The sequence below is a fragment of the Vipera berus genome, assembly GCF_964194415.1.
Source record: "Vipera berus genome assembly, chromosome: 1".
In the NCBI taxonomy this organism is placed as follows: Eukaryota; Metazoa; Chordata; class Lepidosauria; order Squamata; family Viperidae; genus Vipera; species Vipera berus.
The window spans coordinates 78,371,006-78,398,999 of record NC_138202.1 but is presented as its reverse complement, the minus strand read 5'-3'; the positions used below and the strand labels follow the sequence as shown (position 1 = coordinate 78,398,999).

At 38.3% G+C, this 27,994-nt stretch overlaps 1 protein-coding gene across 1 annotated transcript; it reads right to left on the bottom strand.

Annotated features, from left to right (window-relative positions):
- Positions 1 to 691: 691 nt before the first annotated feature.
- Positions 692 to 27,994, bottom strand: LOC308672018 (astacin-like metalloendopeptidase; the record flags this gene model as incomplete). Its single annotated transcript, XM_081334553.1, has 11 exons — positions 692 to 1,081; positions 5,147 to 5,265; positions 6,170 to 6,395; positions 8,966 to 9,081; positions 12,624 to 12,751; positions 13,966 to 14,047; positions 16,574 to 16,752; positions 17,117 to 17,234; positions 19,330 to 19,470; positions 27,782 to 27,806; positions 27,923 to 27,994. The coding sequence occupies 11 exons, from the start codon at positions 27,992 to 27,994 to the stop codon at positions 854 to 856; spliced, it is 1,434 nt and encodes a 477-aa protein (XP_081190679.1). The 3' UTR covers positions 692 to 853.

The window sequence follows — 27,994 nt, the reverse complement described above, 5'->3', positions numbered from 1 at the left end:
AAAAATCAATAAAATATATATTTTTTAAAAAGAAATAGGGTTAGAGAGGGTAAGGAGAAAAGTTAGCTCTCTCTCTTTTCTATCCTTCTAGTGGTTGACAGCATCTGCTTTTTAGGATCAACTGTCAATAGTAAAGGAATAGGCAATCTAGAAATATGTCATAGATTATCACCTGGTAGAGTAGCCATAGAGGTAGTCAAATGTCACCTTGTGTTTATACCTAACAAACATCAGAACTGTGCAAGCCGTAATATTTCCTGTGCCTTTCTATGGAAGTGAAAATTGGACTTTGAAGAAAAAAGGATAGGAAGAATGTTGATGCCTTTGAACACTGGTGTTCAAGAAGACTCCTGAGAAAACCATTTTGTTTTCTATAGTGACCAACCAGATGACGCCAGGAGGCCCACCAGAATGACATGAAGACATGCTCTCTTGCCACTTCCTGCCTGCAAATAGTTTTACAGACATGCAGTCTTCAGTCCAGGGGCAATACTGAATTTCAAGATAAATTGCCCTTGAAAGATTTGTCCTCCATGACTTTATCCACTTACACTTTAAAGCTATTCAATTTAGGAGCTATTGTGTTAAGCAATTTTACAAGTTTAATATAATAAAATGTGTGGCTTTTCTTTTAATAAGCTTTGCATAAATAAACTCTTGAAATTCTTTTGAATTGTTATCTATCCAGCCATTTAATCTCAAATGTTTTGCAAGCACAGAATAGAATAAAACGTTTGATTACATAAGTAATTCAATTATTTATTAAGCTAACTACTGTATGTTGCATATAGTGTTTGATAATTTTTCACAACACACCCCACAAACTGATGTTCAGAAATTCTAGAAGTTTTATTTAACTGATTGAGTAGTCCATCTTGAATCCAGAAAGTTGAAAAGCAAAGTCGGTGTAAAACTCTACACGAAGAAAGTTTCCAGTAGAAGTATAAGGAGGAACTTTCATTTTTCCACAGAAAGTGCCAATAAATGGAGAACTGCTTTGACTGCCATCATAAAGCACAAGTCTGTCATATCTGCATCCATCAATGTCTTCCAGTTCAAAAGAGGTCATGGTCAAAGATATCTGAGGAATCCAGAAAAAAGTACACTTTTGTGTGTGTTGTGTATACTATAACATTTAATCTAAATTCAGCATCACAGCAAATGTTTAAACAACAAGAATCAGGATTTGGATTCAATTTTTTATAAGTCACTTATGTGAAATGAAATTAAAAAAAATATGGCTTATGATTTAGCATACTGAACATATCCATAAATTGTTTATTTGGGAATAACCTGTTGCTTTACATTCTGTTCCTGGTTATGCGCACACGTGCATGCATGCTTGACTGATATTTCCACTGTGACTATCAAAGACACAAAGTATGTGCATGTAACGATATATACAGTAGCCCGGGTACCTTGATGCTTCAAATAATTTACTTGTGCTAAGATACACTGCAAAGTGACTGTTTCAAATACTTTTCAAGTTCTCGTGCCCAATGTATTTTGTTGATCTCCTTGTAATATTACTACTGACTGCTTGGAGAAGAAATGAGATTCAAGCTCTTGATATAAAAATAGAATATTATTTAATAACCTGCAGTTTATATGATAACTTTATCTTCACAACCCTACTAGAGATGTAGGATTTCTCCAGTGGTGGGATTCAAATAATTTAACAACTGGTTCGCTGCAGAGGGGGAGGTGAGGGGCACTGCCATGAGGCAGGTGGGGGAGGAGGGGAGCTGCCCAATATATCCTGCAACCACTTACTGTGCTGAAGGTCCCCCCCCCCGCAGCCAGGCCTACCATGCCCCGACACCTGTCACGCCTCGCCTGTTCAGTAGTGACTTCTCCCACTTTCTCCTTCTTCCTCCTCCTTTGAACAGCCCTTCGCTCCCGTTGCTGCTTTTTCACTCCTGGAGTTTTGTCCGGAGCTGTGCAGAGGGTCTTTGGAAATGAAGCCCCACAGCGATAGGGTGGGGTGGGAACTGTTCCCTTCATTTTTGGACCAACTGCAAAATGGGCTGGAAGGAACAGCCTGAGGACTCCAATCTGGCTTTGCAGCAAGCAAGGGGTTTGGAGGCATGTGAATGCACACTAGTCTGGCGTCACAAAAAATGGTTTGTTTTTTTCCAGTCCTGGATTTTTACTGCCGTACTTTAAAATTTACTTGGTGCAGACTGGAAAAGCACCAATGGGAGTGAAAGGCTGTTCAAAGGAAGAGGAAGAAGGAGAAAGTGGGAGAAGCCCAAGGGAGACCTCCTCCATCACCCTGCAAGCAGAGACAAAGGGGTGGGTGGGAAGGCAGGCAATCTGGACACACTGCGTGGCGGGAGCAAGCAGAGGAGGGAGGAAGCCTTCCCCTGCCTGCCTCCGCTTGCTTCCACTGTGCAGCCTGTCTGGATCATCTGCCTTCCCTCCCTGCCTCCGTTTGCAGGGTGACAGAGGAGGTCTCCCTTGGGCATGGAACAGGGCGTCAGCGTCAGTCAGTGCTTTGGAGAACCTCCTCCATCAACCTGAGGAGTGTGAGAGCGGCAAGACCCAAACGGCTGAAGAGAGAAAACCTCCACATTGGATTGAAAAAACTTGGAAAAACTGGAGACGGGAAGGCCAGGAGTGGAGACTCAGATTTATCATAACCGGTTTGTCGAACTCAACAAAAAAATTAGGTATCAGTTCTGCTGAACCGGTATGAACTGGCTGAATCCCACCACAGGATTTTTCCAATGGGAATATAATAAAGGTCATGCAAGAGCAAGACTAATGTCGATTTTGACAAATCATTGGCTATTTTTTATCACTATTGGTAAATAATCACAAAAACGCTATCAAGAATCTTCTGGCTTTACACTAGAATGATAGATTTAGATAGTTAAGAGCAAAAGACTGGCATCAATTAAAAATGCAATTATGATTCTCTTTCAAAACATTAGGACAGAATTGAAGTCATGACAACATGATTTCTTATCTGTGCTTGGCAGAATAGCTGCTATTAAAATGACAGCTTTTCCTAATTTTTATATCTGCTTCAAATACTTCAAATCCTCTTATCTCTTACGTGGGTGTACATATTGGAAAAATGCTTTTTAATGCATAATTATGGTGACTGAGATTACACAAACCATATAAGGAAATGTATGATGTAAGTTAATCTGAAATGTTATTTTTATGTTTTTTAATTTAAACAGTTAATTCACACTATTTGGAGCTTAAAAGATGGTCAGATGCTACAAGCTGAGTTGATTGTGCACTCTCAATATCTTAGAGTAAAAATGCTATTTACTATCATAAATCCATATTTACAAAGATTTATAAAAATGAACAGAGATTCTGGCCTTTGATCCTTCCCCTTTTCTCTCATAATTTATCATTTGTCATGGTTAAATAGGATCAGTTACAAGAAATTGCAAAATAAAGTGCTTTCTACTATTATAGACTTGAGTATTAATAAAAAAAACTTATTTCTGCTGAGTGCATACTGGAAAAGAATTGATTGAAAATTCTAATTTGTTTTTAAATGAAATAATTATAATACTTTCTTCTTAAATTCATGACAACTTACCACTGAAGAATATCAACAGTGTTTAAAAAATGCTTCAACTCTACTTCATTTAATGTCAAAGAAATATATATTGAACATTATTCAGTATTTCTAAATCAATCACAATAGGCTCTTTTGAAAGACTAAAAAATATTGAAGAGGACTTAAAATGGGAACATGATTGCAATATGGAAAATTTTATGATAATTTTTTTTCTTTTCATTAAACTAGACATACCCAATTCCAGCAACGGTTCTTAAAATGTTTTAGCCTCCAGTCCCCTAATCATTCTTGTTGTTCTTCTCTGTACTTTTTCAAGAATCTCAATATCTTTTTTACATTGTGGTGACCAAAACTGGATGTAAGTGTGGTCTTATACCAAAGCATTGTAAAGTGGTATTAACACTTCACATGATCTTGATTCTATCCCTCTGTTAATGCAGCCTAGCACTGTGTTGGCTTTTTTCACAGCTGCAGCACACTGCTGGCTCATATTTAAGTGATTGTCTACTAGGACTCAGAGATCCCTCTCACAGTTGCTACTATTGAGCAAGGTACCACCTATACTATACCTATGTATTTGGTTTTTCTTGAATTTCATTTTGTTAGATAGGGCCCAGTGTTCAAGTCTGTCAAGATCCTTTTATATCTTAAGCCTATCTTCTGAAATGTTGGGTATTCCTGCCAGCTTGGTGCTGTCTGCAAATTTGATGAGTTCCCCATCTATCCCCTCATCCAAATCATTGATGAAGATATTGAAGAGTACTGGGCCTAAAATAGAATCTTGGGGTACTCCACTGCATGCTTCCCTCCATATAGATGCAGTTCCATTGAGGACTACACATTGAGTGCAGTTATTATCATCTTAATAACATACTTATTACCATCTCTAATGGCAATACCACTCAATTTTCCACCCACCCATTTATGATTCCTTTTTAAAAAACCCTTCATAGTCCAAGCCCACTTAACGGTAATATTCTTTTGGCCTCAAGAGCCCAACTTGCCCAGGTAGACCACCTGCAGTCTTTCAGATAGTGTCCTACTGCAACTGCTATCAACCTTAGCCAGCCTACACTATGAAGTGATGGTGGAAATACTGTGTCTTTGATATGGAGGATGACTGTTGTGTTCAAGGATGCGTTAAGAAGGATGTTTTGGGCAAATTATGAATCATTACCTTATCATTACATTATTGCTGTGCTTTGAATTGGGCTCATTTCACACATTCAAAACACTACATATTTCTGGAAAAATTTGCAAGCTGAACCCAGTTCACTTTCTCTAAATGTAATCTCTGTTCAGGGGCTCATGCAGGAGCCTCCCCCCAAAAAGTCAAAATAGGGGTAACAACCACATAATTGAAGATCTGGGGTTTTTTTGGCATACATTTAAACACATATAAAATGGGGTAGGGCTTCAATCACACTGTACGTGGTAATCACCTTGGGAGACTGAAGGAAAACCCATAGACTGGGCAACCACCTGTACTGATTGTGCTTCTTGTCTGGAATACTTCACAGGGCTAACGTACAGTCACAGTCAGAGCCACTATCTTCACATTTTTGACCTTCCACCATCTTTTATACAACTGTGTCTTACCTTGTTTTCTGGAGGAGCACTGATAATCCATAGGCAAGCTTGATTTGGAGGGTATTTTTTAGGAAAGTTTGGAGTAGTAATGACTCCCGAAGTATTAGTGAATGTTCCTCCACACTTTACTATGGTTAAGAAAAAGAAAACTTCATGTAAATAATAAATAAAATAATAAAGTAAAATAATAAAAAAAAATATAAAATAAAGTAAAATAAAATAATAAAAATAAAATAAAATATAAAATAAAGTAAAATAAAATAATAAAAATACAATAAAACATAAAATAAAGTAAAATAAAATAATAAAAATACAATAAAATATAAAATAAAGTAAAATAATAAAAATAAAAAATAAAATAAAATAAAATAAGAAAATAAAATGGGTTACCTCATTATGTACATATTTTAAAAAGGTTTTCTTTTTGTTTTTAGTTGTGTGGTTGTTGAGACTGTAAGCAGGAGTGCAAGACTTTGCAAAATGATCATTGTAGAGCGTTTGAAATTGTTATCCCCTTTTCATTTTTTTTTGTTAGTGTAGAAATATAAACTCAAAGAAGCCAAGAGCCAAAGAGAAGGTGGCTGGTGACCTGTGAAATATCTGCCAATTATTGATCTTTAACATGTTTTAGGATTGGCAGACAATGATAAAGTTTGAAATCCTATGACAATTCATAGCTCAGAAAGATATGACAAAGGACGAAGCAGATAGCTTCATCCTAAGGCTATCCTCCTCCTATTGATGATAGAGCTGAAGTTATTGGGCTACTTTGAACTCAATGGAATCAGTATTTACTGGAATTGAATAAACCGGAATTGAAACTGATTCTCAGATAAGCACCAAATTAGAAATCATAGAGTTTGATAAATCAGAAGTCATAAAGTTTTGCATTTGGAGAATTCAATGAGATTCTTCAAAGGAAGGTGTAAAATTAAGTGATGTTACAGATACATTTAACCATTGCAAGTGATTTATTTTGTGTGTATCTGCTTTGTCATTTCACAAGTAATTAGTAATGAATACCATTCATACCATGTGTGTAAGAGGCCGTAAATCCTGTTGCAGTCTCATCTTCATCACTTACAAATTCTATAAGCATGGTGTTCCCAGAAGCCACTACGGCAGGTAATTGCTCTGCCCCACAACATTTGTCAATGAGAATCCGACCTTTTCTACTGCTTCCATCATAAATTCGGATATAATCAGAGGAACAGTTTGGAGAACTCTGGAGACCAAGAACATGAAAATTCAGGAAGACCTAAAGCAGAATAAGAAAAATAATCAGCTTTAAGTAATTTAAGTCGACTTCTTATTCAATGTATCTTGCTTTTGGTTAAATGTATCTTCTGAATTCACTATACCCTGATATAGCACATGTTACATAATACAAGGAAGCTGGGGGGAAAAACACCTTTCATGTATAGCTGATTGTCACCCCATCATTCTATAGAGTATTTTTTGCTATGTATTTAATATGTTTTATTCTGCACCAGAATTAAGAACTGATTGTTACAGAGATGCTGAACATGCTGTAACTAATATTTTTAAATTTAATTCTACAGTCCATTTATCTAACTCTTCTATAGAGAAATTTCATTTTAGTTTTCTAAAAGGTCTTCCACTTTTAACTTAAGTTCCCTGTTTCATTTTATATTCTGGGCATAAAAGTATTTTTTTTAATTTCTAATTACAACATAGTCTTTCAAGTGTTGCTCTGCTGTCTACTATCTTTTATTATATTAGTGTCTGGTTATACATAGGACTGAAATAGAAATATTTTAACTAAAGCTGCCCATTTGTTTTATAAGATTCACTTAAAAAGATGCTTCATATTAGATATTTTTCACTGCAGAAATTACAGCAAAATCAGCAGTAAAGTTAATGAATATGTTCTGTACACAGAATAACAGAGTTGGAAGGGACCTTGGAGGTCTTCCAATCCAACTCCCCGCTCAAGCAGGAAACCTATACCATTTCAGACAAATGGTTGTCCAATCTCTTCTTAAAAATTTCTAGTATTGGAGTACCCACAACTTCTGCAGGCAAGTTGATTAATTGTTCTCATGGTCAGGAAATTTCTTAGTTCTAAATTGCTTCTCTCCTTGATTAGTTTCCATCCATTACTTCTTGTCTTAACTTTTTTTTATATATTGTGGCAACCAAAACTGGGTGCAATATTCCAAGTGTGGTCTTACTAAGGCGTTATAAAGTAGTATTAAGAATTTGTAGAGCATAGCACTATGCCAATAATTATGGTTTTCACTGAATTCTGATATATCAGGAAATTCAACATGGAGAAAACAAGTAGGAGAATAAACAAATAAGACCGCTGAGCAATACATTTTATCCTCAAGTGATTTTTTTTTATAGAAATGCATGTTCTTTGTTTGATTTTTCCCCCAGTTGTTCTGATTATGGGAATGGTAGGAATTAGTCAGGTGCTACACTAAGAGCTTTGAACATATTCTCAAACATTTCCATGCCAGCAGTAGAGTTTGGGTTAGCTCTGATTCACAAATTTCTCAAGCAGCTCTTGTTAAATCTGAGAAATGGCCTCCTGGATGGTTCACAGTACTGACACATGAAACACAATGAAGATTTATTAACTTCATATGCAAAACTATATAAGGAAAAGGCACCAGCCCATGGATAGAAATGAAAATTGGGTAAACGCAACATACTTCTTAATTTAGAATATATTAGCCTTTCCCAACCCATTACGCCATAATTTTTGAAAATTATAGTTGTTTGGTGAGCTTGTCAAGTTGGAGAAAGATGATGTTTGTTTTCTTTCTGAACAGTCACAGCTTCTTTCTTTAGTAGGCAATTTGCTTCTTGATACTTTGAAGTGTTTTTACTCAGAAGACATGGACTAAAACAGTGAAAAGATTTGTTTTATTTAGAAAACTTCTCTCTGCCTCATTTTAATCTCCATTCCAATGGGTTTGCAAGTATCCTGCCCAAAAATTATGAGAAAGAATCTGAATTTTTGCAGGTGATTTTGCTTCACACACATTTTAAAGCAAAATAGGCATAGTATTGATAAATCTGTATAGTATTGGACTTTGATGGAATTAAAGTTTTTTTTAATGTTATACATTTAAAGGCCAATCTGTTCTGAAGCCTCCTGTCACCTCAGTTGTGCACAACAGTTAGATTTGGGGAAAAGTTTCTGCTTAGCTCTAAGAAAGATGATTTTCAGGGGCGAGTGTCTTTTTTTCTCTTTTCAAACATTGTATGATATTATTATAAAACACAGGTAATTTGAAAACCCAGGTAGTACATTCTGTTACAGTGGTAATTCTAATGTTAATCTCCAGTTCTCTGGAGATTAACCCTCCAGACAACTTAAATATTTAAAGATAAAGGGAAAAAAAAAGTTAGAATAAAACTTGAAAGTAAATGAAATTTTTAAAAAATCCCCTTTTGCATTGTATTGTTACTCACCCCAGCTAAAGAAATCAACACCTGAGAAAGTAAGTGTGAACAAAACATTCAAGTCTATGCTTGCGTGGACATATATGAATGCATAAGGATGTGTTTTTGTGTGGCTGTCTAGTCCCTGTGTATGCAGGTATGTGTAAATGAGTGGATATGTGCTGTGGCCCTGTTTGTTTTTACTTTAACTCTGCCTACATTTTATTTGATTCCCACTCACTCTGTTCAGAGAGCCCATGGAACGGCAATCCTGAAAAAATGTGGTGCCCAGACTAAAAAAATGTTTATATTCTGACTTAGGAAATAAAGGATATGAGATATGCTATGAAATATGATATGAATTGTGCTGTGAGATATGATATGATGTTATTTCTGATTTGAACTCCTTACCTTTCCTTGTAGAATTTGAATGAGCCACAAGCAGGTGATGTTTCTGGGATATGAATGGGGGTAGTTATAAGAGGAAAAATGGCCACCTGGATTACGTAGCACAGCACTACAATCATCTAAAGGACAGAATAACACATTGGCAAGGAAGAGGAGACATTTAAGCAGAAAATTCATCTAAATGATCTAGATTCACAAAGGAAAAGTCACATTTATTAAACATCTTTCAATGTACTTTAGTAAAGGTCATTCTTTTGTAGAAGATAATGTAGTAATGAAATTCCATGTCAGAGAAATACCTGTTAATGACCAGTGGTCTCACAACTCTACAATGAACAATGCATTCAGAATTTTTAACTCAGTCAAGATCAAAATACATGTTATTACTATAAGGGAGGAAGAAAAGGACGCAAAAGACTAGCTTTTATACTATTGGAAACATTAGCTCGTGCACTGCAATGATCTCTTCTTTGGCTTCTGCAGGCCTTTTGTTGGTAAGGACAAAGCTTCTGGCATTTGGCTGATGGATAGATTTTGCTTTCATAGAAGCAGCAGTAGTGGTCCCAGTATGGTGGGTGAATGGATGAGCAAATGTAAATGAGAACAATATGGCCTCATCCATTACAGTAAGGGAGCACAGTAGCTCACGTGCTTAGACCACTTGATTTCCAATTTGCAGGCCTGCATTCGAAGCCAAAGTGCTGCTGTGTAGCAGGGTGACTGCCTGCCATTTGGTCCAGCTCCTGCCAACCTAACAGTCTGAAAGCATGCAAACATCAGCAGGTAAATAGGTACCACTTTGATGGCTCATTAATGGGGAGATGAAAGGACGCCCCAACTGCGCATCCCCCAGGCAATGGTGATATCGCTGGCTAATCCTGAACAGGCTTCAGCTCAACCTCGACAAGACTGAGTGGCTGTGCGTGTTGGCATCTCGGGAAACGCAGAATATTCCATCTCTTAATATGGGGGGTGAGCTATTACCCCCCGTAGATCGGGCTCGCAACTTGGGGGTCCTTCTAGATTCACAGCTCTCCTTAGAAGATCATATAGGAACTGTGACTAGGGGGGCTTTCGCCCAGGTTCGCCTGGTGCGCCAGTTGCGGCCCTATCTAGACCGGGATGCCTTGCGTACAGTCACTCATGCGCTCGTGACCTCTCGTTTGGACTACTGCAACGCTCTCTACATGGGGCTGCCCTTGAGGACTACCCGGATGCTTCAACTGGTGCAGAATGCAGCCGCGCGAGTGGTGTTGGGGGTCTCCCGATACTCCCATGTTACACCTCTGCTCCCCGAGCTGCATTGGCTGCCAGTTGCCCTCTGGGTGAGATTCAAGGTGCTGGTAATGACCTACAAAGCCCTACATGGCATGGGTCCGGATTACCTACGGCAGCACCTGCTGCCGGCATCAACTTCCCTCCGTCCAGTGCGCTCCCACAGAGTGGGCCTCCTCAGGGTGCCTCCGATCAGAGAATGTCGATTGGTGGCCCCCAGGGGGAGGGCGTTCTCTGTGGGCGCGCCAGACCTATGGAACTGCTTGCCGGTTGAGCTCCGGATGGCCCCCGACCTTCGCTCCTTCCGGTGCGATTTAAAAACTTATTTATTTGAACAATTTGGCCTGGTTTGATGGGTTTAGGGTTGGATCTAATTTTAACATAGTTTTAAGCATTGTATTATATTGGGCATGATTATTTAATTCTTTTAACTTCTTTTAACTTTTGTATTTATATTTTGATATTTATTGCCCTGTACACCGCCCTGAGTCCTTTGGGAGAAGGGTGGTATAAAAATTTTAATAATAATAATAATAATAATAATAATAATAATAATAATAATAATAATAATAATAATAATAATAATAATCCTTTCACCACGGAAGTGCCTTAGTGCTCAGCATGGAAGTAGAATCCATTACAGTTGCACTGAAAGCATCATATGAGTTTCTTCTATCTTGAGCTTCCATAATTAGAGACAAATAGAGGGAAATGATGGCATCTTTGTGATGATTTCATTACATAAAGGAGAATTAAATTACAGAATACATATTTGCATCAGCCACAATCCTCCAATGCCAGAAAACCTACATCCTTGTCTGAGAAATATGATTGGAATCCAAGCAAAGCTATCATCTTATTGGTTCAGTATGAAGTGTATAGTACATCTCCCTGAAATCAGATGATGTTCCAACAGTGGCATTCCTGTCCTGGCCACTCCATTTCTGAAATAGCTCCATTATTCAATACATTTTATGGAACCATTGTTTGTCCATCTCATTTCTAATTCATAGCACCTTTTTGGCATGCTTTATTTGGATGATTGGATATCTTTTGCTCATTTTTCTTTCATGACGCCAAAGCTAAAACTCACATTGCGTACAAATGCATCCTAGCTTTCTTCCATCACAGAGAGCCCTTGTTTTTTCTAGTTACTTCAAGCCACTGAATGCCTCCCAAAGAATCTGGATTACACCACCCTCCTATAGTTATTTTTAGAATGGAAATCTATATCAACCTATGTTGTGGATTAATAATTGCAATAAGCATCTAAGTGTTTGGAAAGATCCATAAGGAGATTTCATAAATAGACATATATAAATACATGCATATCTATAATGTAATTGTCTTTTACAAATAAACAGTGTTATGTAATACATAGGAAAACATTATGTAAACAAGCAAATCTTGCTTCCACCATAACCATGCATCATGTCATACAAGGCCTTTTATTCCTTAAAATTCTCACTCTTCTTTTTCTCACTGTCTTTTCAACTTCATTGAATTATCACTTTCTCCATGTTCCCGTCTTTTCAATTTGTTCATTCTTATCTTATATTTTTTTTAAGATTTGATTTTTATTCAATTTATGTGAACAAACCTGTGAGTCAGTTTTGTATTCCATCCACATTCATTACCCATTCATTTTTCTTATTTATCAGGTGCTTTTCTTAAATAACCCATTCCTGTTACATTAGATTTAATTTTACATGTCTTCTAACACAGCCAGTGCTCATTTCCATATATCAAAGTAGATAGAAGCACGTTTTATTCAAAGCCATTTTTACTTTTTCGGTAAGCATTAATTATAATGAACCACTGTTTTCCCAGTATCATTTGCATGTTGTAACATTTCTCCTTTCATTTCTCCATCTTTGGTAAACATTCTCCTAAGGTACACCAGTTCATCTACCTGCTCTAATTTTTCACCTATTTTATCTTTAATCCATACATTTTTAGATCCATAAAGTACATAAGCATTCATGTCCCTAACTAAGTCCCCAGAAATATTCACTATACATTTCTTTAATAATAAATACACGAAATAATCAAGATAACATCGCACATCCTTATTTTACTTCCAGAATCACTCACTAAGATCTGATGCATTCTTTCCGTCACATATTGCTCTTATCATATTTAGCAGCTATTTTTCTACTTTATATTTATATAAAACACTCCATACTTTGAGCCAATTCACAGTCTTAAACTTTGTCTTAATTAACAGATGTACAGTAAATTATTTCCTAAGTTTAAAGCACTTTGTTGAATAATGTCATGTAATGTCCAATTATTTTATTAAATTTAGCTGCCTTATAATTCAATGTTATAAAAATTCACAATATTAAGATGAAAAGTGTGTTGTACGTATGACTTTATTACTCACTGCAGTTGTAGAGCTTATTGATTTTTTTCACATCTAAGTCGCTCAGTCCTACTCTTTGACCAATTGGTACAGATCTGTTAGGAATGGGGATAATGGTTGGTTTTCCAGCAGTATTAGAAAAATCATACCTGCCAAAACAAATTACAAAGTCTAATTTGGTAAATTTATTAATAGCCCATATCTTATATAATATATGAATGACAATCCTGGAAAATCAGGATTAGGATAAAAGCCAAGAAAACTATCCCATTAATTTCTAGGATAGTATCTGAAAATATTTGTCACATATCAGCATGAGAACTGAATTTGGCAACAATGTGGCATTGAGTTTTTCCCATCCATTGGAAGCAAAACAAAACAAAAAAAAAACAAATAAACACACCCAGCTATTTTAATAAGAATTTCCCAAAAATGAGCTTGGTTGTTTTCTTGCAGTTATTAGCTAAACTAGGTAATCAATGCTATCACTAGCATTACAACATCACTATCACAACATCAGTACCACTGATGATGTTACCTAATCTGGGTAATGAAACATCTGCAAGAAAACAACAAAACTCAGAGAATACCAAAGATCCTTAATTTATATAACAAAAAAACTCCTTACAGCCAATGGGATTGGTCTAGTTCTTTTTTTTCCTCCTTTTTCATGAGGGGGGAGTTTGTTGAATTAAATGAGCTACTACTGTTTTCAGGTTTTTTGAGTCTTTCCTTAACTTGGAGCAAATTATTTCCAAAGCCAAACACACTGAATAACAATCAAAGACTATCACTTAGCCATGCTTTTCAGCCAAAACTTCTATGAAGCCTTTATAGTTTTGGCTCCCCCCCCCCAAGTGACAATTGTGTTATTGGTTCTCATACACTGCTAACCCCATACCCAAGAGTGGTAATAAATCACAAGATGTCCAGACACTTAGCCCTTAACTGAGTTCTCAGAATAACTTGGCAGAAGACCCTCAGTCATGACACTGCTGTGTTAAGAGTTGTGTTACAGAAAAGAACGAAGTCCCAAACACTACAGCTGAATGACTGAACAAGGAGAGAATTACATAACTACATTTCAGATTTAAACATCTATCTTTCTCCCTGCTTCCTTACTTTTTAGAAATTAAACACTGTTCTCAAAAGATAACAGAAAGATTTCTTCTGATATTAAAAGAAGGATATCCTTATTTGAAAACAATGCAAATTCCTTCTTCTATAATCACAAGGAATTATGTCAGAAAAAAGAAAAGACCTTAAAATGTTTTGTTTAACATCTACTGTGTGTGCCAGTTGTTATAGTGCTGAAGTTGGGTGACTATATAAATTCAGTCAACTACTCAGTCAATAAACTTACGCGCCATAATGCATAACTGAATCATAGTCATATGGAAGACCTAGATTGGTGGTGTTCTCTTTCTCAAAATTCCCCCGTTCTCCTGAAATATATTAAAGTAAATTTATTTATTTATTTAGTTACATTTATAAATAATAAACAGATTTGCCACCAATGCAAAACACAAAGAGAAAAGAGGAGGAAGGCAGGTTTTCATTCACATATTTCAAATTTAAGGATTTGTGAGTGTAGCAATGGTTTGTGAATTTCTGATTACTTTTAAACTTTATCCTGTAAGAAGATTTTAATAGAATCTAATTCAATCTTATTGTATTAGCACAGCAGTCACATCAGACAATGAGCCATTAAAACTGTTAACAAAACATAGAATTCAATTAATACTACACACACCTCACACACACATACACATATACATCACACACACACATACGTGTGTGTGTGTGTGTGTGTGTGTGTGTGTGTGTGTAATAGATGACAGAATTCAGTCATTGTGATAAAGATAATACAGATGGTCCTTAAGTTATAGCCATAGAATCATAAAGATGGAAAGGACCTCAGAGATCTTCTAGTCCAACCCCTGCTTAAGACAGGAGCCTTATGCCATCTCTATGCCATGAGCGGTTGATGGAGTAGTGGTTAGAATGCAGTACTGCAGGCTACTTATGCTAAAAACCGGCTGCCTGCAGTTCCGCCGTTTGATTCTCACGGGCTCAAGGTTGACTCAGTCTTTCATCCTTCCGAGGTTGGTAAAATGAGGACCCAGATTGTTGGGGAAAATATGCTAATTCTGTAAACCACTTAGAGAGGGTTGTAAAGTACCGTGAAACGGTATATAAGTCTAAGTGCTATTGCTATTGCCATCTCAGTCAAATGATTGTCCAGTCACTCGGTGATCATTTGAAGTTACCACCAACCCGCCCCCCCGAACCACCACCGAGGACTACTTACAACCCAGATTTGAAGTTCCAAAGCCCCCCAAATGGAATATCTAAGCGCTGGAGTCATGATTTCTCAGGGTGGAACTGAATACTTAGATTCAAACATCTGAGTAAAGCCTTTATTCTATAAAAATGGGAAAAGCTTTCATCCATGCTTTAAGGAGCTTATCTCTGAAGCTTATTTTCCCTGAAAATAAGACTGATCTTACCTTTTTTTGCCTCCAAAAGAGACACCAGGTCTTATTTTCAGGGTAGGCCTTCCTTCACCTCCGGCACCGACAGCCCCACCCAGCCAATCCACTTCTTCTGAGGCTGAAGTTCTGCAGCTGCAATCAGGCCGGCATTTTGCAGTCAGGCCTTTCCAGAAGGTCTAAGCAGCCGACTACTGAGCTATGGATTCAATCCATAGCTTGGTGCTTGGCTGCTGAGGTCTTGCAGAATCAAGCTATGGATTGAATCCATAGCTCGGTTCTTGGCTGCGAAGGCCTTTCGGAAAGTCCTGTGACTGAGAAATGCAGGCCTGGCTGCAGAAGTGGCCTCAGAAGAAGTGGGCTGGCAAAGAGAGGCCTGGCTGCAAGGTACGTGGGTGCGGGGCACATGGGGCACTCCACCCCTCCACTCCCACCTTAGCTTGATTTTTAGGTGTGAGCCTCACCCCAAAATTAGGGCTTATTTTTGGGATAGGATTTATATTAGCTAGCGCTTATTGTTGGTGTAGGCGTTACTTTCGGGAAAACGTGTTAGCTCAGGGGCAAAACTGGTTATGCAGTGCCTAGGAGGCTCAGACCAATACAAATCTGGGCACTTTCCAGTATAAGACCATATATGAACAAAGAAAAGCCTAGTTACATAGCTTTTACAATACATTTTATCACATATTATTAACTGTATTTATTGTTAGCAGATACCCAGAAAAACTACAAGTAGTCCTCTATTTATGACTATTTAAAGTTACACCAGTGTTGAAAAAAGAGTAACCTATAACTAGTTCTGATACATATGATTCAGGCACTTGGCAATGGGCATATGCTTTTAGGACGATTGCAGCATCCCACGGGCTATGTGATCACCCTTTCTGATCATCCCAGGGGACTTTTAATAAGCAAAATCAATAGGAAAGTTGGATTTGTTTAATGACTGTGTGATTCACTTAAAGACCATGGCAAAAAAGTTGTAAAATCAGGCATGACTCACTTAATAACAGCATCGTTTAGTGACAGAAGTTCTCATCTCAATGATGGTCCTTAGTCGAGAACTACCCTACAGAGAAAGATTCATTTTGAAGTCACAGTCTAGCTGCTTTGAAAGCTTTGAAATCTCAGAGAAGTCTGAACTTTTCCAGATACTTACTGTAGGCCTAATTAAATCTTCACTGTAAACCAGGGGTCCTCGAACTTGGCCACTTTAAGACTTGTGGACTTCAATTCCCCAGCCAGCCAGCCAGCCAGTTTGAGGACCCCTGCTGTAAACCAATCCCTGATTATGGCTAAATTGCCTTGAGTCATCTACTATGTACCTATACATATGAGTATAGCTGTACAATTCTAAATGGATTTAATGCCTGTTAAGTCCAGAATGCTTTGATGGACAGACAGTTGTAAGAAATAGAAATGCCAAAGTGACCACTCATTTCAGGCAACAAAATGCTGTTTGAGTGCTATCATGCCTACCTTTGGCAACATATTCCAAGTTAATTTTAACATAATTATCTCGGTCGCTGCGGGTTTGTTCATGTAGAAAACCTAGTGCGTGGTTGAGCTCATGCTGAATCAACCCTTTATATATGCAGCCATTTTTCAACAAGCTGAGTTGCTGTCTGCCTCCAATCTTTCCAAAGTAGGACCAGCATCTGATAATATAGAACGGGAGAGCGGTCATTATGTAAATTATACTCTAAGGAATATGAAATCATTGTCTATAAAAGGACAGGTAAGTCTATGCTGTGTTGTGTTTAAGGCATCAGGTTCGAAATTCAATATCATTGTACTGCAGTTTTAACAAGCAGGGTTCTGTGGTTAAAAAAAAAATAGTTCCCCTGTGCTCTAGGAATTGAGTTGATAAATTATTATCTTTGTTAAGAAAGACATTGAGCTTAATCCATATAATATGTGCTCACATCTTACACCACAAATTTTTGCTGTAATGTAGAAATACAACAGCAGAAATAATTCAAGGAATATGTTGTTAATTCTTGAAGGATAAATGTTTCTTACCGATCTCCAGGGACAATGTTTATGTAGTCATATTCTACTGTGTGTTTGATAAACCGGATGCATGTCAGGGTGACAAATTCTTCCATTGCTTTAATTATCACATCTTTGTGCTCCACCGCTGAAACAAAAACATTATAGAAGAGATCAATGAATGCCCTCATATACAGTACATTATGTTAAGTTCTAAGAAAATAATTTTTGCTGATACGGGAAAACTGCTCACTTCTGGGGATTACTCTAACAGTAAATACATTTGCTTCTGAAAAATAAAATTTATGCTTGATGAAAGATTGCTTTAATGTTATTGTTGTTGCTGCTGCTGCTGCTGTTATTTAAATGGCTTCCACTCAAATGACAGGGTTTTTCTTGCCCTTACTTATCCCGCGGCTAGGAAATAGTTACAATTTGGCTAAGGGTTCCAATTTCAGGGAAGTTTAGAAAACTGGAAACTAGTATTCCTTTGAGGCCTTTCTATTGGGATAGGCTAATAGAGGGAGAAGTTACAACACACTTGAAATGTATGTTGATCTCACATCTGCAAGAAGTTGTTTGTGTACTTAGAATAATGAAAGTCTATAATTTTAAATAACTCTATCAGAATGATCAGAGAAGAACCTTTGAAAAAAATATGGGTGATGATGATTTTGAGTTAGTATCTTCACCACCAAGTGAATAAGACTCTGGGGTAGATATAGAAAGGCCCACAAGACTTAATTCTTTTTAATGACTACCCTGAAGGAATTCAGTCTGAAGGAGAAGGAGGAGGGAGGTTCCATTTGCATTAGCCATGTGAGTAATGTAATAACTGTGTTAGGTTTATGTCCATTCTACAGTATTTGTCATGAAAACCTTTTGCAAATAAATCTTAATCTGGCCATGTTACGAACAACCCAGTATTTTGCTATCACTCCAAGCATCCAATAGAGATTGAAATCCCTTGCATATAAATATTTGCCAAGTAATTTTTTTAAGCATTTCAAACCACGAGATCCTATCAAAATGAGCCTTCTGGATAAGAACCTGCAATTTTTTTTTTAAAGCCAAAACAATATTAACTAATGAATGGTACGCCAGGAGTCACACTGCAAAAGCATTTCAGTGTGTCAGACAAAGGAAGAGATCAGGCATGCTGAAAGCTGAATTTCCTTTAATTGAATTAATTTAATTTAACAGTATTCAAATGATTATTTCCCATGTGTTTAATCACTATATCCTTCGGTTGCAATGAAATTATAAACTAAGAACCTTGGTGGGGCAGGAGTTTTATGGTGAACAATTATCATATTTGCCTCCTACAAATCAATGGTGGGATTCAGCCGGTTCACACCAGTTTGGTAGAACCGGTAGCTAATTTTTTGTTGCCCAGGCCCAGAACGGACTTCCGGAAGTGGCATCCACACAGAGAACCGGTTGTTCACATATTTGAATCCCACCACTGCTACAAATGCTACAAAAGTGGAAGAATTTTGCAGAGAACCCTTTGAGAAGGACCTGCTGTAGGCATCAAGAATTATTTTATAAGTGATCCAGCCTTCAAGAGCTGTTGCCTTGTAGTTTTAACAGTACTGAGCTAGCCAACCATTGGTTTGACTTTGTATGAAGCTGGGTTCTTATGTGAAAATATTTTATTATTGATTCCAGGACAATCTGAATCCCTTGCAATCTTAGCTATATCATCAAAACCCATTTGGAGATAAAAGAATTCCAGTTGTCTTTAATATCACTTGAACCTAACTTGGACTGTATATAATATAATTTAGTACTACAGCTAATGTTATTGATGCTTGCAGTATTTAGGTAGTGATGATGTTACTTAGTTCTGTAATGAAACATTTGCAAGGAAACAACCAACGTTACAGAGCACCAAGAACTCCACAGTTCAATCTTGAACTACAGATATTTTCTTCATTTGGAATTATTCTTAGAATGTGAATACAGTTCTACTAATAGAATTCACTAATAGAATTTAAATAGGAAAATTAAAAACAATACTATAAAATTCTGCTATTATTGATTGAATAAGAATCCTATCTATTAGCAATGACTTGCATTATGATCAGGCCTGCTGTGACCTTAGTCAGCAGGAACAGGAAAATAACCTGAATAAATTGTAGAAAGTATCAGTAATAGCTTCTACTTGTTGCTATCTATTGAAAATGGTTCTTTAATTCTTTTTGTATGAAAGGATGCTTATTGGAGAGACTGAGACATACAAAAATCATGAGAGATATTAACTGGGATCTTGACCAGGCCATCTTCTGATCTGGGCCAGAAACAATTTCCACTACAGCTCATGACACTTCTCTGTGTTCTTCTTTTATAAACAATATCATCTTGGTGAAATTCAGTTTCCCCTGCAAAGAAAAATGAGAGCAACAACTGAAAAATGTTAACAGCTCGTGTGCAATTATATTATCAGCCCTCGGAGGTAGGCAGAGTCAAGAAACAAGCATGGCAGAGATTCCAAAGGTATTCGTTATTATAGTCAGACAGAAGGGTGAAATCTTGAAGATTTTGTCTGTCCCATGTTGTGCTACAAAGGATCAAGGAGTTATTTTTATTTTTATTTTCTCTTGCTTTCCTCTTTCTCAGCAGTGAACCCTTAATGGCTTTTTCAACCCCTAATCACAAACTCAAATCTACATTATTTTACACCTCCTCCCCAGTCAGAATCCTTACTCTTTCCCATCTAGGAAAATGGGAATCCATCAATACATATAATAATACCTCTTTTCTGACCAACAGATGGGTCTATCAGCTTGCCAGCGTCAGCAGGTAAGTCCCGAAGTGAAAAGCAGATAGAGCTGGAAAGTGCCTACTCCCTCCTCTTGTCCAGCACTGGCAACTGGAGGATCTAATGTGGCAGGAAACAAAAACTCCCCTTTGTCTTGGGGATCATTGGTGGAGCCTTGGTGGAGCAGTGGGCTAATGCCTCCTTAAGTAACACCAGCTGCCTGCAATTAGTGCAGGTTCGCATCCCACCAGGCTCAAGGTTGACTCAGCCTTCCATCCTTCCGAGGTAGGTAAAATGAGGACCCAGATTGTTGGGGGCAATTAAGCTGACTTTGTAATAATGCCGCTTGGGTGTGTGTGTGAAAGCCCTAATAAGCAGGCATATACATAGAATGAAGGCTACTGCTAAGCTTGTAAGCCGCCCTGAGTCTTCGGAGAAGGGCGGGATATAAATGGGATTAAAATAAAAATTAAAAAAAAATCATCACTGGTTGATTCTGAATGCAGTTTGTGGGACAGAGCTTGTCTAAGAATTTCAGAGGGAACTGGCAGACAATGTGGGCATCTATCACCCCTTCTTACGACCCCTCTAATTCAGAGTAGCCCTTCCAATAAATACAATATTCTAAGAATTCCATTCTGTGTTTACAGTCTAGAATACATTCCACTTTGCATTCCTCTTCCTCATCTGCCAGAAACATTGGGGGTCAGATGGGGAGACAGGTACAAAATGCAAGGGACAGGGCAACTCCCCATGAACAAGGAAAGACTTGAATCTTGAGTGAAGATTATGGACAACTATAGGCACAAGGCCACTGAGCTAATTTGATACATAACAAGGACACAGCCAATAAATTTTGAGTCTGGTTTCTTAGGCGAGAAGAATGTAATCCAAATCCTCCATCACAATCTCGCTGGAGTCTTGTCTTTAAACTTTTGTTACATTTGCTTACACACCCTTGGCCAAATCTAGCTTTTCCTTTAATAAGAGTTCAGCAGCCTGTCTCTCTAGAAAAAGCTGCTCAAGGAACAATGGAGGCTGGAACTCTGGACATCAATATGTGGAGATTGTAGCCATAAATTGCTTGAAAGGGAGACATGATGAGAGAGGAGTGCAGCAGATGTTATAGGAAAATTCTGCAAGAAGCAATACTGTAATTCAATCCAATTTTCTTCCTGGTAAGAGATATAACAATGCAAACACTGATCAAGTGTTTCTTTTCTCTGATTGTTCAGTAGATTTTGGGTGATGAGAGGAAGATAAATGAATACAAATGTCCAGGAAGTGGAGAAGAGCCTTCCAAAACCTGGGTGTAAATTGAGTGCTGAGGTTTGAGGTTACACAATTGAGTCAACTTCTGTAAAAACATGGCCTAGAAAAAGTTATGCATCCTCTCAAGTTATTAATAACTCCTTCCAGAGATTAAAATATGCCACCTTGGTAAACAAATCTACCACCAAAGTAGTGTTATACCCTTATACAGTTGGAAGATTAATAATAACATCCAGAGAGACTGGAATCCATAGTCTAAGCAACTGGACTAATTTGGTGTATTTAGTCATGACACTCTTAGCCCTGTGATAGATGTGACAGGATGAAGCATAGTCCTTGACATCAGCCCTTGCTCTTGGCCCTGGTGTATGGATCTTGTTCTTGTTGCAAGTGAATCTAATTAACAAATCTATTATCTCCCCATTCCTAGCTTTTATGTGTGCCCTTTTAGGCAGTAGTGATGTTAGTTGTATTATTCTGCTTTAAGAATGTGGTGCTGAGTATTACCAAGAAATATCATATTCAGGCTTGCATGGCAGTGCATCCAACAATTCTAGTGTAACACAGACAATATAAAAATTAACATAAGAGAAACATTGTGCCTATCTGAACTAATGTAGAGTGAGTATATGTGCCAGTTGCAGGCATTCCAAAGTAATGTGGGTACTTGTAGGGTGTAAATTGTTCCCTCTGAGAAATATTTCCATAGTTGAAATGCTGCTTTTATGGACAGTGTCTATTGAAAATATCCTAGTTTCTTTCTTCTAGAAAAAGAAGCTTGGAACAAAATTTGCAAAGCAAGATATCCTCTCCTACCATTGTTGAAACCTTCAGAGCACCCATGAAAGCATAGTCCAAGGGTAAATGAAATTCTAAGTAGCAGCTGCTAGAAGGAAAACTGAGTCTTTGAGTCCTGGGAGGTGGCTTGCTTTTGAGTGGACCATTTAAATTGTTGTTTTCAGAAGCTGAGTGAATAGTTTGGGGCATTCTGCAAAATTAGGGATGAGTCATTGATAAAAATGGACAAAGCCCCCAGACACTGGAGATTTTTTTTTTACATTTCTAGATTCTTTTTATGGGTGAATTGATTGCACTTAGCTAAACCCATGTTCCACAGAAGGTCAAAGGGTGGAGGACCAGAGGTCCATTGGCCATGGAGAATGGCCAGGGAAGGGCCAGCAGAAAAGGAAAGCTGGCTGTAAATCAGCTGAGGTGGCTGGGTGCAAAGGGAGAGTGGCCAAGGGTTGGTGACTAAATGTCCTAGACCCCTTATCCATGTAGCAGACAGCTTGTGCTGACAAAGGTGTTATAGGACATTTTTAATATGACTCTGATATAAGGACAGATCTTCTCTAAAAAATCATGTGTCATGTAAAACACTTCATGTTCACCTAAAATAGCAGAAAATATTTCATCCATTAATCAGTAGAAGACTATGAAGCAATTAACCATCCCAAAGTGCATTACTCAAATTTTCCAGGTTGAGTGCTAAAAGTTGTCAAATATTAATGCCCCCCTTTCATAGGGATCAAATTGTAAGTTCTTCTCAGGTCCAGTTTAGTAAAGATGTTTACTTTCTGAAGGCTATCCGGTAGATCTGAAATAAGTGGCAGAGAGTAGTGGGTCCCAATTGTCACATGGTTAAGCAGCTTATAATCATGAATAGGCTTCACAGAAGAATTATCTTTTAATAAAAAAATAATGATCCAGATGTGGATGAAGACAAAGGGCAGATGAATCCTTTCTCCAGATTGTCATCCAGAAGGTCTTTTTAAATAGCTAACTCTTGATTAGATATGGAATAGTGTCTTTTAGCTCTTTTGGCTTCACATTGGACAGTATATTCACACACTCAGTGCGTGGGGGGCAAGATGGCTTTTCCCTTTTCTGCAAAAATATCAGCGAAAACTTTGTACTTTTCTTGCAAGGAAAAGAATTCAAGCAGGAGTGGAAGAGTGAGAGAAAGAAAAGAATGGGATGCCTGCAAATGGCACTGCAGATACGGTATTTTTGAGATGGGAAAAAAAATAGTCCCTTACTTCCAGAAGCTATTAGGCTTATGATTTTATAGCCAGTCTGTGCCCATCACTATGGAGACATGGAAAGAAGTTGTGGTCTGGAGTGGCAAGAATTACTTTGGTCATTTTTTTTTCTTGTAGAGGAGTTTTACATTACAAAATAGGACAAGCTTGAAGCAATTATTTTTGTCAGTTACTGTATTTCAACTAGTAGGATTATCTGATAACCCAAATGCACCATGTTGTTGTTGTTAGCTGCGAAGTCGTGTCCGACCCATCGCGACCCTATGGACAACATTCCTCCAGGCCTTCCTGTCCTCTACCATCTTCTGGAGTCCATTTAAGCTCACGCCTACTGCTTCAGTGACTCCATCCAGCCACCTCATTCTCTGTCGTCCCCTTCTTCTATTGCCCTCGATCTTTCCCAGCATTAGGCTCTTCTCCAGTGAGTCCTTCCTTCTCATTAGGTGGCCAAAGTATTTGAGTTTTAGCTTCAGGATCTGGCCTTCTAAAGAGCAGTCAGGATTGATCTCCTCTAGGACTGACCGGTTTGATCGCCTTGCAGTCCAAGGGACTCGCAGGAGTCTTCTCCAGCACCATAGTTCAAAGGCCTCAATTCTTTGGCGCTCAGCCTTTCTTATGGTCCAACTTTCACTGCCATACATTGCAACTGGGAAGACCATAGCCTTGACTATACGCACTTTTGTTGACAGGGTGATGTCTCTGCTTTTTAGTGTGCTGTCTAGATTTGCCATGGCTTTCCTTCCGAGGAGCAAGCGTCTTTTAATTTCTTGGCTACAGTCCCCATCTGCAGTGATCTTGGAGCCCAGGAAAATAAAATCTGTCACTACCTCCATTTCTTCCCCATCTATTTGCCAGGAATTCAGAGGGCCAGATGCCATGATCTTGGTTTTCTTAATGTTAAGTTTCAACCCAAGTTTTGCACTCTCCTTCTTCACCCGCAACAAGAGGCTCTTTAGTTCTTCTTCACTTTCTGCCATTAGAGTGGTATCATCTGCGTATCTTAGGTTGTTGATATTTCTTCCGGCAATCTTAATTCCAACTTTTGATTCATCTAGCCCTGCCTTTCTCATGATGTGCTCTGCATATAAGTTAAATAGGCAGGGCGACAGTATACAGCCTTGCCGGACTCCTTTCCCAATTTTGAACCAATCAGTGGTTCCGTGTCCAGTTCTCACTGTTGCTTCTTGACCCGCATATAGGTTTCTCAAGAGACAAATAAGATGGTCTGGTACTCCCATCTCTTTAAGAACTTGCCACAGTTTGTTATGATCCACACAATCAAAGGCTTTAGCATAGTCAATGAAGCAGAAGTAGATGTTTTTCTGGAACTCCCTAGCTTTCTCCATGATCCAGCGTATGTTGGCAATTTGATCTCTAGTTCCTCTGCCTCTTCGAAATCCTGCCTGTACTTCTGGTAGTTCTCGATCCACATACTGCTGAAGTCTAGCTTGTAGGATTTTAAGCATGACTTTACTAGCATGAGAAATGAGTGCAATGGTGCGATAGTTTGAACATTCTTTGGCACTGCCTTTCTTTGGAATTGGGATGTAAACTGATCTTTTCCAATCCTGTGGCCACTGTTGAGTTTTCCAAATTTGCTGGCAAATTGAGTGTAGCACTTTTACTGCACTGTCTTTTAAGATTTTGAATAGCTCAGCTGGAATACTGTCACCTCCACTAGCTTTGTTGTTGCTCAGCTTTTCTAAGGCCCACTTCACTTCACATTCTAGGATGTCTGGCTCGAGGTCAGTGACCACCTCATTGTGATTATCTGGGACGTTAAGCTCATTCTTGTATAGTTCTTCTGTGTAATTTTGCCACCTCTTCTTAATCTCTTCTGCCTCTGTTAGGTCCCTGCCATTTTGGTCCTTTATCATGCCCATTTTTGCATTAAACGTTCCCTTCATCTCTCCAATTTTCTTGAAAAGATCTCTGGTCCTCCCTATTCTATTGTTTTCTTCTATTTCTTTGCACTGTTCATTTAAGAAGGCATTCTTATCTCTTCTAGCTATTCTCTGGAATTCTGCATTCAATTGGGCATATCTTTCTTTTTCTCCCTTGCCTTTCGCTTCCCTCCTTTCCTCAGCTATTTGCAAAGCTTCCTCAGACAGCCATTTTGCTTTCTTGCATTTCTTTTTCTTTGGGATGGTTTTGGTTGCTACCTGTTGTACAATGTCGCGAACCTCTGTCCATAGTTCTTCAGGCACTCTGTCTATCAGATCTAATTCCTTAAATCTATTTGTCACCTCTACTGTATATTCAACAGGGATATGATTTAATTCATACCTGAGTGGCCTAGTGCTTTTCCCTACTTTCTTCAGTTTAAGCCTAAACTTTGCAAGGAGAAGCTCATGGTCTGAGCCACAGTCAGCTCCTGGTCTTGTTTTTACTGACTGTATAGAGCTTCTCCATCTTTGGCTGCAGAGCATATAGTCAATCTGATTTCTGTGTTGACCGTCTGGTGATGTCCATGTGTAGAGCCGTCTCTTGGGTTGTTGGAAAAGAGTGTTTGCTATGACCATCGTATTCTCTTGACAAAATTCTATCAGCCTGTGCCCTGCTTCATTTTGTACTCCAAGGCCAAACTTGCCTGTTATTCCAGTTATCTTTTGGCTTCCTACTTTAGCATTCCAATCCCCCATGATGATAAGAACATCATTTTTTGGTGTTAGTTCTATAAGGTGCTGTAGGGCTTCATAGAACCGGTCAATTTCATCCTCTTCAGCACCGGTGGTTGGGGTATAGACTTGGACTACTGTGATATTGAATGGTTTGCCTTGGATTCGAACTGAGATCATTCTGTCATTTTGAGGATTGTATCCCAGTATTGCTTTTCCTACTCTTTTATTGACTATGAAGGCTACTCCATTTCTTCTGAGGGATTCTTGCCCGCAGTAGTATACCTGATGGTCATCTGAATTAAATTCACCCATTCCTGTCCATTTTAGTTCGCTGATACCTAAGATGTCGATGTTCAGTCTTGTCATCTCTTGTTTGACCACATCCAGCTTTCCTTGATTCATGGATCTTACATTCCAGGTTCCTATGGAGAAAAAATCTTTACAGCATCGGACTTTCCTTTCACCACCAGACACATCCACAGCTGAGCGTCCTTTCGGCTTTGGCCCAGTCGCTTCATTCTTTCTGGCGCTACTAGTACTAGCCCTCTGCTCTTCCCCAGTAGCATATTGGACGCCTTCCGACCTGAGGGGCTCATCTTCCAGCGTCATATCGTTTTGCCTTTTGGTACTGTCCATAGGGTTTTCATGGCAAAGATACTGGAGTGGGTTGCCATTTCCTTCTCCAGTGGATCACGTTTTGTCAGAACTCTCGGCTATGACCTGTCCGTCTTGGGTGGCCCTGCACGGCATAGCTCATAGCTTCATTGAATTACGCAAGCCCCTTCGCCACGACAAGGCAGTAATCCATGAAGGGGAAATGCACCATAATATCTTCTATGAAATCAGCTGTTGCACCAGAGGTTAAAACAGCTGTATTTTTGTGCTTGAGGGTCTATGAAGAGTAACAGCAATAATAACATGCACTTGCCTGCTGTCAGCTGTCTAAGTTCTTTTTAATTGTCTGAAGACTTTCCTGCAGAGCTCTTCAGAAGGAGCTTGCGAAATTTTTCGAAACGTGGCTTTGGAGTGATTTGCGCTTTTACTTTTGAGGTAATGCACATTCCTACAGCGGCGATACTTTCTAGCCACCATACTGAACATTGTCAAAGTTTAATGTTGACTGGAACCTCTTATTGATTTTAGTGTACGAAACAGAAAAGATGAAAATGATATGACGTGTAGCCTTGATGATTAGAAAAAATAGATCACAGAAAATGTTAGTATTGTTGTAAACATAAAGTAAGAGGTTAATTTACTTAGAACTGTCATAAAAGAAAATCAGAAGTCACTTCTTTATATTGATTTTCTTTCTCCTTTTTTCTGCACTTTTGCCTCTTTCTCTTACCTCAGTGACATGATAATACCTAATACTGTTTGCTCCTCCTATTTTCTCCTGTGAGGTTAGTTGGGCTGAGACAGAGTCACCCAGCCTAAGCCTTTCATGCCTAAGGCATGAGTAGAATTTAGTCTCCTGACCTCACCACTAGACCAAACTGGTTCTGTGGAATGTGGGTAGTAAAGGCTAAAGTGGTTCCAGTAGTAGTAGGAACACTGGGCATATATATTTGGGCCGGCAAGGTGTTCAAAAACACTGTCTCTGTCTCTCTGTCTCTGTCTCTCTGTCTCTGTCTCTCTGTCTCTGTCTCTCTCTGTCTCTCTCTCTGTCTCTCTGTCTCTCTGTCTCTCTGTCTCTCTGTCTCTGTCTCTCTCTCTCTCTCTCTCTCTCTCTCTATATATATATATATATATATATATATATATATATATATATATACACACACACACACACACACACACACACACACACACACACACACACACATATATATATATATGTGTATGTGTATGTGTATGTGTATGTATGTATATGGATATGTATATATATACTGTATAAACACACACACACACACACATACATATATATACACACATACACACAAACACACACACACACACACACGTTTATAAAAGAGTTATAAATATAAATCAAACTTACCTGAGTCCTTATTTTCCAGAATTCCCTGCAAAAGAGAATATCTTTTTAATGTGTATAATGTATTACTATGGCAGAGATGCAAAAAGTGAGTTCTTCAAAGCAGAAGTCAAGATCGTTATCTTCAGCTGATTGAGGACACACCTGGACAGATTTACTTCTTGTAGGCCTATGGCAGAAAAACAATAAGGTGCTCAATAGTGCCAGAAGGTTCAT